Consider the following 17307-nt stretch of genomic DNA (forward strand, 5'->3'; position numbering starts at 1 on the left):
AATCAATCAAGAATGCAGCTATGCGTGGCCCCATAACCGGTCTTCGAAGGGAAGTTTGACATCCACCTGAATGCAGCCATACGGCTACAATTGGTAGAGCGACTGCTCCAGTGAAGTGGTGGTCCCGGGTTCGAATCCTGGACCAGGACGAATTTTTCTTCAACTGCGAAGTTTCTGAGGAAGCTGTTAGCTTTCCTTTGTAGCCGTATGGCTGCATTCAGGTGGATGTCAAACTTTCCTTCGAAGAAACTTACTCCGCTTTGGGGATTTCCCCTAAATATGGTCGATTAATAACCGGTATTACCCCCCCCTTCCCAATTATCCAAAAGGAAGCACAGCTGGACGCCACTGAGGAGATAGTCTATCAGCGTCGACAAGCCTGCCTTCAAAAGCAAGCCCAGATGCCGCTGCTCTTGCATCGCACATGACCGGTTCACCAGCCCTACAACTATCAAACACCACTATACGGCTCCCATGGTGGTTCCCCCAATAGACAGATACGTGACCTGTTACCTGCAAGTCATCCCCGAACTGTAGGTACTCCGATACCGCTTTCTATGGACATTGCTAGGACACTTTCTCTACGCTGATGTTTGTCGACGCCAGCGCGCCAGATACTCTTCTTCATACCGCTCCACTTTACCCGACCATGGCTCCCGATCCAATGACGTGCACCTGCATTACAGCGGAACAGTGGCCATCGACCCAAGCAGAACTCATCGTAGTGCGAGATGCTTTGCTACACACAACTGCGCTTTTCAACCCGACTTCAACGCAGCGTGCCGTCTACACTGACTCGTCGGCAGCGGTTCGAGAGCTTCGTAAAACTCTTACGTCCAACGAACTTCTGCTAGAAATTCAGGATATAGTAGACACTTACCCATGCTGTGTTCGCGTGTCACGGCGCCCACGCAACAGCCACCCCGCAATGCAGGCTGCAGCTGCCGGTACGCACCCCGTGCATGAGCAATATCCCGATCCTCTTGCGCCTTTCTCACTGGCTATTCGCCTAGCCAGTGCGAAATAACGTCCTCAAATGACCGCGCGCGCTCTCATACCCCCGCGCGGCACAGATCTCCCTGGCGTGTTGTCCCACCAAGATGAGGTCCTGCTCCGACGTCTTGGCCTGGGGGTTCCTCTCATGCCGACTGTGATGAAACCTTGCACCGTTTGACTTGACGTGTCCCTACTGCCCCGCTTTTGTTGAGCAGGCTACAGCAGAGCATTTGGTGGGGAGCTGTCCTGCCCTGCGAAGCCTTCGCCCTGAATACATCGCCTCCGGTGGCCTGCGCCCCGGACGTTCGCCGGGTTTCATGGCGTGGATAGATGGTCCGCATCATCGTCCCTGCTCTGACTTCTTCGGAAGTCCGGGGTCTATCTGTACATTAAGTGTTTCCTATGCTGAATAGAAAACTTCCGCAATAAAAATAAAACTGGAGAACTTCAGATGACCACGTTAACGGCGGAGAAAAGAAAATGAGGTTGACTTCCGTATTTTTTTCTGTTGTAAATAATACCAGGACAGCGGGGCAGGTTTAATCAATACAGGATATTGCCGAGGTGCGGTAATAGCAATCCCTGTGGCAAGATCAAAGTAATGTGCCTAAATATTCCGGATGGCTAACCGCTTACTGATTTAGGTTTGAGAATAATTTGCTCGTGAACGCAAATTATTTGCACTGTTAAAATGTGCCTCTCAGTGCTGGCCGATCATAAGCCCAAAAGAATTTGTACAAACATACGAGGAAGGCATACAAGGGGACCGTACTGTGCCCTGGGGCTATTTGAGGAATAACATAAAAACTTGAAAAAAATATCTTCGGATTTGTTTACTTTCTTGCGGCGGCTCTGTTTCGCCAAAATAGAAACATATTTGCTCCCCAATGCATGTATCGATGTCAAAGGAGGAGATATTGCTTATTCATCTCTAGTGTATTTTACTACAAAAAGTCACTTTGATATTGAACTCATCGTTTGAGGGCTCTCTTATAAAATGTATTTATACGTAGAAGGTCGTATATTTCCTGGACTGTTTATTTGGGTTGTTAGCCTTCCTTGGATCTACACTATAAACTAACTTGCTGGCTGACTTCTCTCCCAAAAGTACTAAAGAAAAGAACATTCGCCTAGCATCTATTTTCCGAGAATGTCTATGCCTCGACGGTACTCTCTTAATCATTCCCCCGAAACAGGTAATATGCGGAGGAACTTAATATTACGAGCTCGAGTGCTTCGTGTGGCTGGTGTGTTGTAGTTCCGCAAGCATTCTCATCCGAAGCACACACACACACACACAATATGGCAGAAACTCCCGGGCGGCCATTGTGAGGTTGTGCGTAAGTGCTACTTCCACGCACTCATCTCCGCACATACACCCATGCGTATGCTTGCCTTGGAGTTATTAAAATGGGCTCTTATTATATCAAGAGCTTCTTAATAATAAAAAGCCCTGGGGCATCTTAATAAATTTCCCATACGGCCCTGGCATACCTATGAAGCACATCATGCTGCACGTGGCGAATGGACGGACGGACGGATAGATTTCTGGGAGGAGTGCCAAACAATGCTTAGGAACTAATACACCACCTGAGATATTGGTTTTGCGCTCTTAAACAGCAGAAAGTAGTGCGTGCGTGTGCCTGTGTGGGCGGGTGTCGGTGTGTATGTGTCCGTGTGTTTGTGTGTGCATGCGGGCGCGTGTGCATGCCTGTGCGCGCACACGTGTATGTAAACAGGAACAGAGTAATTCCAGCAAAAAGAAGTGGCTGCAACTCGTCATACTACATCAAAAGACGGTAAATTTGTGCAACTCTGGTGACATAATTCCTCCTCATCTTTCTCTCGCGAGCCCTTCACGCCTTCTCTCCTTCCCCTCCCATTCGCTTCCCCTCTACATCTATACACTGTCAAAGACACTTGCACTCTCCTCCTCTTATTCCTCTCCCTTCCGATCCTCCCGCAGACACTTCGTCTCCCGTTCCCCACTTTACTCCAGTGCCCCTTCCTCTCGCGGTCCTACGATCCCTTCCGTTTACTTCGCCTGCCCCCCAATCTCCCTTCTGCTTTGATCCTTTACGCTACAGTTCTCTCCCCATCATGCCCTCTTTTCTTCCCTTCAACCTCGTGCTTTGCTCCTTCCCTTTCCCCTCTTTCCCATTCCCTACCTCCGTCTCCTTTCCCATCTCTCTCCTCCTATTGCATCCTCTTCTACCCCCGTTCCTCTTCGCATCGCGCATGGATTTTTGAGGGGCTTTGCGCGCAGGAGTTGCACCTGGGCTGTGAGGCGCATTTTAGTGGAGGGCAACGGATTAATTTAAATCACTTGGGAATCTTTCACGTGCGCCGAAACTTCGACACGCGAATGTTTTCGTTTTCCCTCTCAATCAGAACAACAGCTGTAGTGAGCGGGTATTCTACCCGCATCCTTGGGGTCAGCACATATCCTATACGGAGGGTTCTATACCGTCATTTCCTTAGCACTTCCGACCCCTACCCACGCAGGTAGACAACGTAACCTGGGAACCCTACCCGTGACGTCACACGCACAGGTAAGCCCTGCAGCTGCGCGACGTAGAACAAGCGGAGGAACCGCTGACCTTTCCCGGTGACAGGGATGTGAGCAGGTGCTCCCCCGAGGCCGGAGGCGTCACGGTGAGTGCTACGGCGGCCCAGGACGGCTCGCTCTTCTGCCGGTACTGGAGCACAAAGCGGCCGATGGGGCAACCACCGTCCGTCCAGCGTCCAAGCCGAAGCAGGGCACTCGTCTTGTTTGCCACCACGAAGCCGTCTTTGCTCGGAGCCACGGGCGCTGCTCCGGGGGGAATTGGTAGGCGAGAGAAAGGAGGAAAGGAATATTAAATGGAGAGAAGCTCGCAGGATCGAACCTTAGACGTGAGCTGGTTCGGAAAATTTTGTTGCCTGCAAGAGGCAATGCAAAGGGACGCATGGTGCAAACTAGACCTCGTACAGAGGCACGCACAACACAGACACGCAGCGACGCAGTTGGCTGCGCGCAGGTAACCAGTCTTTAGATATTTCTGGTGAAGAGTAATTCCAAGCCGAACACTTAACAGTTAACCGGTTACTAGGTGCACCCTGGCAGTTTTCCTACCCCATAAAACGGGTCAAGAATAAATGCAAAATAGATTTGATTGATTGTTGGGTTTAACGCGCCGGCGCAACGCAGGCGATGAGGCGCGCCGTAGTGGAGGGCTCCGGATTAATTTTGACCACCTGGGGATCTTTATCGTGCGCCGAAATCTCGTACACACGGGCGTTTTTGCTTTTCGCCTCCATCAGAAAAGCGGCCGCCGCGGCCGGGAATCGAACCCGCGACCTCGTGCTCAGCAGCGCAACGCCTTAGCCACTGAGCTACCGCGGCGGGTATAAATGCAAAATATATCACCAATGTTTAATATCACCAATGTTTAATAATGTTCGATATTGGGCTAGTTAGTTAATTCTCCCTTTCAAATTAGGCGGCAAAGATAAATCCAAAACACACGGAGAGCAGACAGGACTACCGCTTGCCCTGTCTGTTCTTTGCGTGCCCTTCCTCCGTCTTTTGCGCTAATTTTAAAGCGCACATCATCGGTAGCCACAGAAATTGAATTGGCACAAAAAAAAAACACATTTTCCTGCGTCATACAGGGAACTGGGATGCCGTGGATTATGTCAGAATGTAGGAGAGAAATGCAGTGATACCGAAGCCACACGATGTGCACTATTTTCTGTGTGCTAAGAATTACATGAAGCCTACACGTGAGAAGAATTACATGAAATAGTACTATTATGAGCAATATGAAAGGGAACACAGGAACGAATGGCAAACAGCCTCGAAACAGACTCGGAGCGATACGCGGATGGCGCTGTGAAAAAGAAAGGGGGAAAGCAGGGCGCTCTTCCACTAACTGTTGACAGTCCCACCACGCTGACATTTCTACGAAGCAGCAGTTTACGTCATTTCGCCGATAATATGGTATCGTCCGACAGCCGATAAGACGCACGGCGGGAATGGGAACCGTTGTTACAACAGCGCCCCCCTTTCCACTTTGTTTCCGACGGCGGCCGCTGCGTATCACTCATAGCTGGGTCTGAGGGTGTTTTCGACGCGTTCCTGTGTTCGCTTTCCCATTGCTTATAATAGTACTAGTTACATTTAGCCTCGTGAATAGCTTCGGGTTAATTCAAGCTTCCCGGGGTTTTTTAACGTGCGCCGAAACCATTTTCACGCGAGCGTTTAATGTTGCACATTCAGCGGAAGCAGGATCCCAGTGGCCAGAACTCGCATCCACCAGTTTGGTAGTCGTTGAATAAAAAGACTGTTTACTAACGTTTGAAAGAATCACATCGAAGAAGCATGACACGAAACAAAAGGAAAACTGAGTAATGATTAAAATAAGCCGGTGAGTACAAAAGGCATCGCCGCACGATCCCTGATACGAACCCAAAGGCTTAAAAGGTGCGGAACCGCCGCAAAGTAAACTGCGTGGACACCTGGCTCCCAAAAGTCACCACAGGAGCGAATCTGTGGCGGTATTCTCGTGTTTTGTCCCTTTTGAGCAAGCCCTGATTGGCTAAAAGCTAACACCCGGATGTGACGGCAGGCATGCTCGGCGGAGCTATGAGCCGCAGCTTCTCGGAGCATACGATTTGCAGCAGACGATTTTTCGTCGCCTTGTTGTTGGTTCGCTGGTGGAACAATGAACACATAAAATATAGTTTTAAAAAAGGTTTAGTCGTTTAAAACGTGTTTAAAAGAACAGTGCGCAAAAGTCAACCCAAATTCCGCCTACAACTGGAAGTACGTCACCATAACACGGACGCAAAACGGACAAACGCGAGAATACCGCCCCTGGTGGCTAGCGCGCATGGCAGGAAGGAGCTCCAGATCAACTCGATGAAATGTCGCTGGCTTGGCTTCACCAACGAAGCCCTCCCCCCCTTTGGAGGCAGTACGGCAACTATTTGAGATCTTTAACCTCCTTCCCCCTTCCGTCCTTGATGGTCCGTGGGAAAGAAAGCCTTTTTTTTTCAACGTTGCTCGGGGAGCAAAACAATGGACCCGGCGGCGCCCATCCCTTTCGCTCCTGGAGACGGAGGGAGACGGAACAAAACACACAACCTCAGCTGACCAACAAATACAAGGAAAGAGGAGGCATCGCCCAGTCTGGGCTTATCGGCGCCGCCATTACTACATCGCTGCACCAACGGGGCGGAATGTTGTAAAATATTACATATTACAACAGCAGGAGCAAGATTTGCGGAGCTTCTATCATCAAATTTCTGCCTCCAAGTTTAGTCCTTTCTTCTTTTGTTCTTGTTTTCCCTCTAGAAATTGCCCTAGGCTACGATCATTCCTTCCGGTTAATTAAGCACGCTCGATAGTTTTGGCACGCCCAGTTTAAGCTCGCAGTACTCAAATTTTATTTTCTCAAAAAGAGAAAGAGAAGAAGCAATGGCGGAGAGACTCGATGATGTTAAGAGCCCTGCGACGTCCCAACTTAGTGTCACCGGCCCAGATACTTACAGACACTTGTGTCAAGGAGAGTATTTATGCGTTTAATTCGCGGCCCACTCTTTCCACGGGGACGCGTGGCGGGAGTCCGTGAGTAATTGAGATGTAAGAAGAGCAAGCGTGCTGGGATACGACGCTTCGGAAAACCTTCAGGACGCAGATGCGGGTGCCCGCACTTCCTTATCGATTCGTCCCCGTTCGCGCTCGAGAGTCGCCTTGATGTTCTTAGGCAGCTATCAAAACATTTGTTTTATACGGGCGGATAAAGCTTTGTAAAAATAATGTGATCCGCTATTCGGGATTCCCATTCTTGATGTTGAGTTCCCGAAGGTTTACCGAAAGATCCTACAGCATTCACGACTTGTCGGCGGGCTGTTTTATTTGTGACTAATTGTTGTGTGTTGTTTCATCAGTTGAATTATATCTTGCTGTTCGACAAGTGCTGCACTCATGTTACTGCGCTGCAAGGTCTTCCGAAATATCTTTGTTGTATTTTTTCTGCGCATAAGCGTCTGTTTCTGCTTCCGAAGGCACGCTATTCCACCTTGACGTCACAGAGAAAAGCGCAAAGAACATAATACATCACGTAGGCTCGCATTGCGTTTGCATGGCACCTGATCGGCTAGTTTGCTAGCTATCTACTGGCACCGAACGATTGGTGACTCCGAAAACTCTGCTAGGTAATGTGACATTCTTAAAGGTTTGTTAGCTTTTTCATTATGGTGTCAAATGTGAAGGGTTCCTCATATTGACTAGTTTAAACTACTGAACGAAAATAGAACGACCTTTTATAGTCACCTTCGGTAAACTTGTTCTAAGCACTTGTTCTGAGGTTTGTTCTACGTAATCTTCGCATGTTTGGGTGTTGCCGCTTAGTGCCTGTGCACCCATCCCATTAACTAATAAAGCCCATCTTACCATTGAGGTAACCTCCATTATTTTTATGGCGTGCATGGTGAGTTTCTGTGAGCTTCGAACACATACTCCTTTCCATTACTTAACTAATGTATTTAATTGTTTTGCGCGCGTGTACTAGTGTTCGGGAGTGTGCGTACCCGCCTAAGGAGACATTTCGTCTCGTTAGTAAAGTGAGTCTGTGCAATGTGATTAGTACCAGAGTAGGTAGACATCCTGGAACCAAGGTGAGGAGGACGCACGGGATAGTAGAAACTGTGTAGCTTGTCGGGAAAACTGGTGAAGGGCGGAGCGGAGCTAATATTCCTTTTGCCGTGAATCGCGTTGGCATTCGCCCTGCTAGGGGGAATGTAAACAAGTGGAAAAAAAAAGAAAACAATAAGATGGGGAGGAAAGACACTCACGTGATCCCCGCGTCCGAACGAGCGCCTCCTCGCCTGGCTCTCCCATTCCCAGGCTGTTGGAGGCGGTCACGTAGAGGCGATACTGTGAGCCGCACCGAAGATTCTGCAGCACGAACTGTCGCTCGTTGGTCGCCAGCTGGTGGGTCTTCCAGTCGCCGTCCTCGCCTCCGTAGTGCAGCACGTACTCTGCGCGGCAGCGCCCGAATGCGAGCGGGGCACGAGGAGTACTCGCCGTGTTTCGCGCCGGCTGTTTTGATGTACCCTCCCTCTCCCCCTGCCCCAACTATTCTGCGACCAGCGATTACGTGGCTGAGAATTAAGAGTCAGCCATCTGTCTCCATACGGCCGATGGTGCGCAATGTCTTTGCTACTCCGTTTCCATATGGAGTAGCAAGACAAGCTCGGTGCAAGGCTAGGCGAAAAGCGAAAACGCCCGTGTGTTCGAGGTTTCGGCGCCCGTTAAAGATCCCCAGGTGGTAAAAATTATTCGGGAGCCCTCCACTACAGCGCGCCTCATCGCCTGCGTTGCGTCGGAGCGTTAAATCCTACAATCAATCCATCTGATTGGTTAGTATGCCGGGGATGATTACCGCGAATACGGAACTGGTGGCGGCACTAAATTCTGAATAATCTTGACCATCAAAGCGCTGGTTTGTGTATATTAAACAGTGCGCTGTGTGCAGTGCATATAACAGTGTGTATATTAAGGTATTCACTGAAGTTTCAGGAAAAGGACTTCTTTTCTTCAGAGTCCTCTTCCTGAAACGTCAGTAAAATTTTATTTTTTGATGTTTATCTCGTGTGTTTGTCTTAACTTACCATATTTTCTCGCGCTCTTTGTGAGTTTTTTGTTTCAATACTATATATATATATATATATATATATATATATATATATATATATATATATATATATATATATATATATATATATATATATATAGATCAATTATTCAATGCACGGTCGCAAAAAAAGTACATTGAGCGTTATTGATAGCCCAAATTTCGAAATAACCGAGTTGCGAGATATAAGTAGATAAAATGACTCGATTAAAAAAAAAACGATGATATTTATAGATGCCCGCACAGTGAAGTTAAACTGCAAGCTGAAATTTAAAAGATGGAAGGAATCTGCTGAAAGATTGAGGGACATATCATGACATCTGACTGGCTCATAAAAACCACTGTGCTGCACAAAGCACAGCCTAGCGAGCCGCAGTGAACGAAAGAAATTCTCCACTGACGCTCACATGGCTTGATACAGAAATCATACATTGCAGTCTGATAGCAAGAAAAATTCTATCTATGCAGAATGCCTGATATTATTGTTTTATGTTTTCTTCGTTACCCTTTTTTGATGCAACCCAATATCCGAAAGAAATTGCTTGATGTCCGGTGAAATTTGACGTATATGAGTTCAGTGTGCCCGGTTTCCACTTTTGATTACGGTTGCACGGATCTTGTTGCGATCGGAGTTGTTTAAGCTGAAAAAAAAAAACATTTCGGCAATGCAACATGAAGCAGGTTTATCGAATACGCAATAGCTACCGAGATTGCTGCTGAAATGACAGCAGCATGGAACCTTCGCGTTCGAACCAATGAAAGCCGGGTGCACAGTAGGTCGGGAAAACAATGAGCTCCCCGGCTACGGGCGCCAGGAGGAGTTGTCATCGACAATGCGGCTTTTCCGCGTCAAGCTCTTGTTTCAGCGTGATTTATCACCGCCGCCCACTGGCCGCCGTGGCTCTCGCGCGCGCGTCATTCGACGCTGCAGGCCGATTCTCGAGTACGGCCCATTTAGCTCATGTGGCGACGAATTAACTCGTCTCCCCTATTCACTGTCGCGGCAGTTCTCGTGGCCGACCCGAGAATTCGGGAAAATTGAACGGGGCCAGCTGACGGCCGAGTAGAGTGGACACATGATGTAGGGGCTGGATATCTGTTTGGACTGCCCCAGACCCTTTCCTTTTCTCCCTCCCTCTTCATCCTTCCACAAACAGAATCCGCTACTAGGAGGAATGAGATGTGGCGGAGTTCTCTTAGTCTCCCCCCCCCCCCCCTCCCCGAATTCCTTCTCTCCCAGAACGTCCGCTGCTTCCCTCCCCTGCCTCCCCCCCCCCCCTTCCCTAGAGTTCCCGCGGGGGAGCGGGCCTCCCCGACGGCGCACTGATTAATACCCGCCCGAGGGCGCGCGGAGTACGGCCGAGGTTCCGCGCCCGTTGCACCGACGCCGAGGGGGTCCAGATGTCGCTCTCACCCGCCGGGGTGGGCGAGAAATTAATTTCGATCACGGCCCACGACGACGGCGCGTCACACGCGCCGGATTCAAAGTGGTCTCTCCTTCCGTCGGTGTAGGGAGCCAAAAGCGCGCGCCAGGCAGCGAGAGATTTGCAGTCGGACAGACGGCTTTACAATGAGCTCGGTTGGACGCTGACTCGCTCGTTCGTTTTTCGGAAAAGAGAAAGGGGGGACGTCATAGAACGCGATTCCGTATCTCGGCTTCTGTGGGATACAACGTGCCCGGACCAAGCTCCGGGGGGTGCCAACGGCGTTTCCCGCGTAATCGAGTTACTGTAATGGGGGAGAGCTGTCTTCGGCTCACGCCTCGCGCGTGCCACTAGGATGCTAAAAAGGGGTCCCGGTTGCCGGCTGCAAAGGTCCGTGGCGGACGCGATTGCTACGGGCTGCAGAATGGCGTCGGCTGACATCTTGTGGCGTCTATTACAGGCTGGCAAAGCTAAATTGACTTTTGCTAATGCGTAGCATTCTTTGCCGCACAGCTTTGGCGCAACACGGGCCTTTGCTTAACTGCATTTCCACAAAATTTTTCTGCATTTTCCCTGCATTTTCACAAAAATGCAGATTTGGTGGAAGTAGTACCTTTAATCGGTATAATATCGCAAATGGAGATAATGGGCCGGACAGAATTTTGAAAAACCAAGAAGTAAAAAAGAATGCAAGAAACAAAATTTTCACAAAAATGATTAGACAAATCAAAAATTATGCAGATTATACACCCCCCCTCCCCCAAACCCAACAATAAACAAAAAATTGCGCGAAAGGCCGTTTGAAATACGTGTAAACATCCTCAGCTTTCTCGCTCAAAATTCCGACCTCTCGGGAACCTAGCAAAACCACTTCAGGAAAGTGATATTTGGCATGAAGCAAGAAGTCAGCGTGGAGATGAAAACAGTAAAATAATTTTCCAGGATTCAGAATATTTCTTGTGTAATTCGCTGTCAAATCTTACTCCCAAATGCATTTGTATGGGATATGTTCCATGGTTCTGGAGCATAGTCGCGCAACGTACGCTAGACTTGAAACTGTGCACAAAGTAAGTTTTCATCCGCAAATTAGCTGCGTGAAAATATTTGACATTTTTCAAAATAACTTCAGAGTAATCAATGTTGAAAGGACTGCCGTGAGCGGGAAAGCTGCACATGAATGGCGTAAATGGGCTGAAGCTGCAGTACCCCTTACTTCGTCGGAAAACATGTGCAGCTTTCCCGCTCATGGCAGTCCGTTCAACAGCGATTAATCTGTAGTTATTTGGAGTAATGTAAAGTTGAACCTTTCGCGCTGCTAATATTGGGGGTGAAAACTTGCTTTGCGCACAGTTTCAAGTCTTGCACGTATTGCGGCTAGGTTCCTGAGCCATGGAAACTATCCCATAGAAATGCATGGGGAGTAACATTTGATCGCGAATTACACATAAACTATTCAGAATCCTGAAAAATTCTTCTAGTGTTTCTATCTTCCCGTTGAAGTCTTGCTTTGTGCCAAATATCACTTTCCTGAAGTAATTTTCCTAGGTTCCTGCGAGGTTAGAATTTTGAGCGGGAAAGCTGAGTATGAATCAATAATTAGCGAGGTAAAGGCACTTCGTCACTATATGGTATATACCGTACTTACCCGATTCTAACGCGCACTTTTTTTCCGGAAAAATAGGCCGAAAAATCGCATGCGCGTTAGAATCGGATGCGGAACCGAAACTGCCGAAACTGGAAATTTCGCCCCACCCATCGCCATCGCCATCTCAAGGTGGCGCCAAAGGTTGTAGAAACGATGTTTCGGACGCAAAAAGCATAGGCGCCGAGGCTTTTCTGTCGGCGTTCACACAAATCGTCAAATCGTTCCACTTGCGCGCTTGATAACAGCAATGGCAGCAGCGGCTCTCACGCGTTCAAAACGAGCGGTCGGCTGAAGCGTGCGCTTCTGGAGAAGCTCGCGGGATGGGCGTTGCGAGGCGTGGGCCACGATCCCATTGGCAGTGGTTGAACGTTCGTTCAGAAGCATGGCATCGCGAGCGCACTTGAAGGCACCGAGGACGAAATGTTGTGGTCAGCGGAGAGCGACGAGGAGTGAGATGAGTGAGATTACTTCGGGAAATAAATCGCCCGTTTCTCTCGCATTCGTTTTTCTTGCTCAAGTTCCATGCGCGTTACACAATGGGGGGTGCAAATTTTTTTCGTTTTTTTTTTTGCCTGGAAAATCGGGTGCGCGTTAGAATCGGGTAATTACGGTATTTACATCATTGGCGAAAAGAAAAGAAAAAGCTAAAAAAGAATAAAATAATCCAACGTGTTTCGCTGCTCATGGCCATACTTGGCTGTCAAGAACTCACACTGTAGACAGGCGGCATAACAATGCTACGCATTGGTATACAATACGTTGAATTCTGCAGTTTTTTTTTCAGCCACCAAATATTGAAATGAAACAAATAATAAATGCATTTAGATACGGGGCGCAAAATCTACAATCCGCCTTCTTGGTCCTGACTCCGCTACGTGGCATACCGGCCAAATAAATATGTAAAAATTAAATAGCATAGGCTTTATAAATGAACGGAGCAACATCTGTATACCAACACCAATAAGCATCTCCAATTTTTTTTCACAAAAGAACGCATGCAATAATTACAAAATTTAACTGTAGGTTTTAATTACAGCTGCCTTTTTTTTTTTCATTGCTCTTGTGGTCAATAGCTTTCATTTCCACAGAAAAGTACTTGGAATGATGTATTTGCTGAAATCGCACGACTGCAGTGATTATCTCCACAAATTATGCCAATACAAAACCTTGAGGCCTTAATTTTAGATAATTTAGCGCTACACATATGTTGGGGGAGCACATGCTGATCATAAGTATGCATCGTGACTCAAATATGCGCGCAAGAAGCATTTTTATCATACTTGCACCCACCTCCGACGCTTTTTTTTTTTTTTTGATATCGACACATTTTTTCGAACATGTGTTCTAGAGCGTTGCCGGGGAGCAGGAATGTGTAAATACTCAGTAACGTTGAAGAGGTAACTGGCAGCGCCAGTGGCCTCCTTTTTGAAGAAACCTGTGAGGGCGAAATTCTTTACAAAGAAATGAGTGATTTATTTCATACGCCAAGTCATTTCCCGTTAATGTCGATCTAAATGTATTTAGCTCGCCGTCCTCCAACTTTTATGTATGCAACAAATATCAGGGCCTGTTATGTCTAGGTGTCTCGCTTAGCATATAAAAAGAAAGCATGGCCGTTGAACGTAATTAATGATAAGCTGTTTTCATGCAGTGAGCATAACGCAACCATTGGCGTATTCAGGATTTCTCTCAAGGTGAAGGGTCAGCCCATTATTTGTGACGACAACTAGAATGCCGGCACGATGTTGATTCCCGTGCTTTTGAAGTTTCAGAAGGCACAATTTCCCGTTTGCATAAACTTCCTTCCAATTGCAAGATCCATTAGGACCCGCCTAATGGCACTAGCGAACCAAGCGAGGCTCGCTTGCGCACCTGGGGCGAATCTGCATCAGGTCGACCCATAAATCCTTTTTATTAAATTCGGGAGCTTTAGTGTGGGTTCACGGGTGAGGCGGCCACTAAATCGGCGCAGTTTCAATTCGCAGTAATAAATAATAAGTTACTGGAAGGGGCACCGAGGATCTTTTTTACATCTGCAGTGCTCGCAGTGAAAGGTAGGCATCCGATCCGCGGTTAAGCAGGATACCGCGCTTACCTAGATAAGCTTTGTGTCAATTTGAACACGCCCACGAAAAGCGCAAGGGGCCCCTTCTCAAAAGTAATCATTTCCCAAAACAAGACCATTTTCACTCAATCCCAGCCCTACTCCCGTCCACGTGCAAAATAAATATGTCGTGTTCATTTCGATTTATGCCGGGTGGTTTGCGCAAGCATTGCGACTCGCGTTGCGACGGATTTGTGTCTACAAACCGAGTTCACTCCTCCCACCCTTCCGTTCTCTTATCCCCTTGTTCCTGCTAACCCTCCCCCCCTTCCTCCAGCCTCTTTGCCACTTTATCCTCCTGTACACTTTTGCCGCGGCTTCACGCAGGCGACGCTGCCGAGATGTATTTATTTTTGCGAAATGACAATACTAAATTGTAAGCGAAGTAAAAGGAGGAACAGTGCGGACTGTTGCAATTGTTTCGGGGATGAATGTTTGCTCCCGTAATGCTTCCTTTTCATTACTTTACTATTGAGTGCATAAGACGCCTTTAACAGTACCGAAATCGTCTTCAAATTTTTCTGCGGCGCCGCGGCATCTTAGGTGCTTCGGGAAAGGTAACCATAGTCACTCGGCCCAGATTCTCTCCTGACAAGTAAATATGAGTACGCGGTTTTGAGTACAAGTTTTATAGCCTGGCTCAGGAGGGCCACGGGAAATTCAGCATGCCGTGTAGGTTATTGCTAGCTTATAACTTGAAGCCAACGCGCGTATCCGTAATGGACGCGACCTGAGAAACATCTCTTCAGAGATTTCTGGTGGCCATATTTCTTCCAGCGTTGCGAAAATTTCCTCTTTCGATTTTGGATTTAAAATTTCGGAAGACGGGGGCGCGAACAGCGCGAGCAGCGAATATTTATCAGTGCACATTGCCATCACTTAGTACTTAGATACCCCAGATCTGCGATTCTCAGTATTAACTAGTTTCTTTATTCCCAAGCGAGAGGCTGATTATTGGACTCTTTCGTATGCACCTTGAGGGTATAAACCTATAATGAAGGCGAGGAGGAAGTTTACGCCATGCAATATTCACACGCGCACGGCTATTTTACGCATGTAAACAATGGCACATCTTTTCTGTTCCTGTTGTGACGAAATATGAAAAAAGCTTGGTTGGAGGAAGCAAGGTGCGTGGAGTGTAGGGGCTGACGACCAGAGCATTGCGGTGCAAATTAACTTACATAATTCGTGGTCGCAATCCCATCAGCGCGAGCCTAGTAGAGCCAACGTTCTTTTTAGGAGAATGAGCAGAACAAGTACCAAGGAGGAAATTACGCTCAGCGAGAACAAAAGTGAGTTAAGTGAAAGCCAGTTACACTGACCTGATTAAAAACTCAACACGGGTAAACATTAGCATAATTATGTGCGTCAGCTTACGGGCGTGCTGCAGCTTTCGAGTTTGTGGGCAGGCACTGATTTAATGAAATTATAGTGCAGAAAACGTGCTCTGCTTGAGACGTGCGCTTGTAACGGGTAGCTGCCGAAAACCCCCCCTCTGCCGACGTACTTCTTTGTTACAAGGCCTAATTTCATCATGTACTCGTACTGTATTCTGGTATTGCAATTGAACGGATTGTTTTGTCTTTATTTTTTTTTTTGTTGCCGTTAGGGACCAACAACTCCACAAAGCCTTTTGGAACAGAGTTTGAACGCGATTGAAAAAAAGCATTAAAAATACTTGAAGTACCATGGAACTTTGAGAATAAGGTATAGCGTATTTTACACGGCCCTTGGCCTTCACTCTGGTTGCGGTGACAGAGCTTCTCGCCAACTAGTCTTTAACATTACTATTTGAGGGGTAGAAACAGGTGCCTGGCAGCGATGAGCACCATGGTTCCCTAGAAGTTTTATCTAAATTTCAGTTACAACTTCTGATCCCAGCTATTCGCTTGGGGCTCAAGCTAAGAAATTATTTTTATTAATACATCAATAAACTCGCGTCATCCACCAGGTCTATTCATATGAATTATAAGTTTCTTGTTTATTTCTCTTTTTTGTTTCATTTGAGGCACCCAATTAATTTACGGTATTGCTTAGTCATGCGATGGCGATGTTCTTCCCTTACCCGTGTTCTCCGATCGGTCCTTTGGGTCTTTCTTCCATTGAACAAATATCGACGTCGTCGAATGGGGCTCCACTTGCACCGACGGCGATGTCGGGGGCGCTGTCCAGAACATACAAAACAGAATAAAACAAATCAGTGCTTGGGAATATTATACTGCCTACAACATTTTCAATTTCAAGACGTTTCTTATGAATACGAATTTGGATGGAAGGGTAATAATTTTAAAATGCAGGACAACGACACCTTTATTTTTAACTTTGCCCAAAGGCTGCGTCAAGAGCAAAAATATTAAACGCCATAAGCTCACGGTTAGAAATTACTCCGTATGTGAAATAGCCGGCTCTGTGCGTCGCTATAAACAAGGTAACGGAGGAAAACTACGCGAGACCGCTTACACTATTGAGAGACAGCGCCACACGCGTGTAGGAAAAGTTAGCAGACATCCGTGTTGGGGCCATAAAGGACGTTTTCATCGCTTGGAGGGGACTCACCCGTCTCGAGGGTGGTGGCAAACACCTCGTCCGAGCTTGGTCCTCTGCCGGCGCTGTTGTATGCCTGTACGGTGACGGCGTACTTGGTGAGCCGGCGCAGGTTTGTCAGGTAGGTGGTCTCCAGGCCGTGGCTGGAGTTGGCACCCCGGGAGTCGACCTGTTTCACCGAAGCCGCCTCGCTGGCACCACCACCTGCCCCATCCGCCACGCGGTAACTGACGTGGTAGCCCAAGATCACGCCGTGGTGCTGGTCCCGAGATGGAGGCTGCGATAGCCGTTGCACGCTCAAGAAATTGTACAGTGCACTCACTCACTCACTCACTCACTCACTCACTCACTCACTCACTCACTCACTCACTCACTCACTCACTCACTCACTCACTCACTCACTCACTCTCACTCTCACTCTCACTCTCTCTCTCTCTCTCTCTCTCTCTCACTCACTCACTCACTCACTCACTCACTCACTCACTCACTCACTCACTCTCACTCACTCACTCACTCACTCACTCACTCACTCACTCACTCACTCACTCACTCACTCACTCACTCTCACTCTCTCTCTCACTCACTCACTCACTCACTCACTCACTCACTCACTCACTCACTCACTCACTCACTCACTCACTCACTCACTCACTCACTCACTCACTCACTCCAGCCAAGATCAGGTTCACTGTGTTTAGACTGTGGAAAGAAAAGCCTTCTTACCCGCCAAGTCACCTTGAGTGACTGGGAGCCTGTCGTGTAGAGGCTAACCGAAGTCGGTGGTCCAGAAGGGGCTGCGATATAAGGCGAGGCTCGTTTAGTACGCTCCGGCCGCTTTTCTGATGGAGGCGAAAAGCGAAAACGCCCGTGTGTTCGAGATTTCAGCGCACGTTAAAGATTTCCAGGTGCCCC

At 47.9% G+C, this 17307-nt stretch overlaps 1 protein-coding gene and 1 long non-coding RNA gene across 2 annotated transcripts in view; one reads left to right on the forward strand and one right to left on the reverse strand.

Annotated features, from left to right (window-relative positions):
* Window positions 1–3736, forward strand: part of LOC144174033 (uncharacterized) — an 85891-nt gene extending 82155 nt beyond the window's left edge. The window contains exons 2-3 of the long non-coding RNA XR_013323422.1: window positions 3502–3548; window positions 3612–3736. This is a non-coding gene — a long non-coding RNA (uncharacterized LOC144174033). The remainder of the gene's footprint in view (window positions 1–3501; window positions 3549–3611) is intronic.
* LOC144174031 (cell adhesion molecule Dscam1-like) overlaps window positions 1–17307 on the reverse strand; it is a 233129-nt gene that overhangs the window by 44147 nt on the left and 171675 nt on the right. The window contains exons 17-21 of the mRNA XM_077702433.1: window positions 17119–17189; window positions 16408–16672; window positions 15917–16015; window positions 7837–8022; window positions 3597–3808 (exon numbers count right to left, since the gene is read on the reverse strand). Coding sequence (XP_077558559.1) covers window positions 3597–3808; window positions 7837–8022; window positions 15917–16015; window positions 16408–16672; window positions 17119–17189 — 833 coding nt within the window. The remainder of the gene's footprint in view (window positions 1–3596; window positions 3809–7836; window positions 8023–15916; window positions 16016–16407; window positions 16673–17118; window positions 17190–17307) is intronic.

This window comes from Haemaphysalis longicornis, unplaced genomic scaffold, assembly GCF_048455015.1.
Source record: "Haemaphysalis longicornis isolate Haplotype H1 unplaced genomic scaffold, Haemaphysalis longicornis Haplotype H1 scaffold_3, whole genome shotgun sequence".
In the NCBI taxonomy this organism is placed as follows: Eukaryota; Metazoa; Arthropoda; class Arachnida; order Ixodida; family Ixodidae; genus Haemaphysalis; species Haemaphysalis longicornis.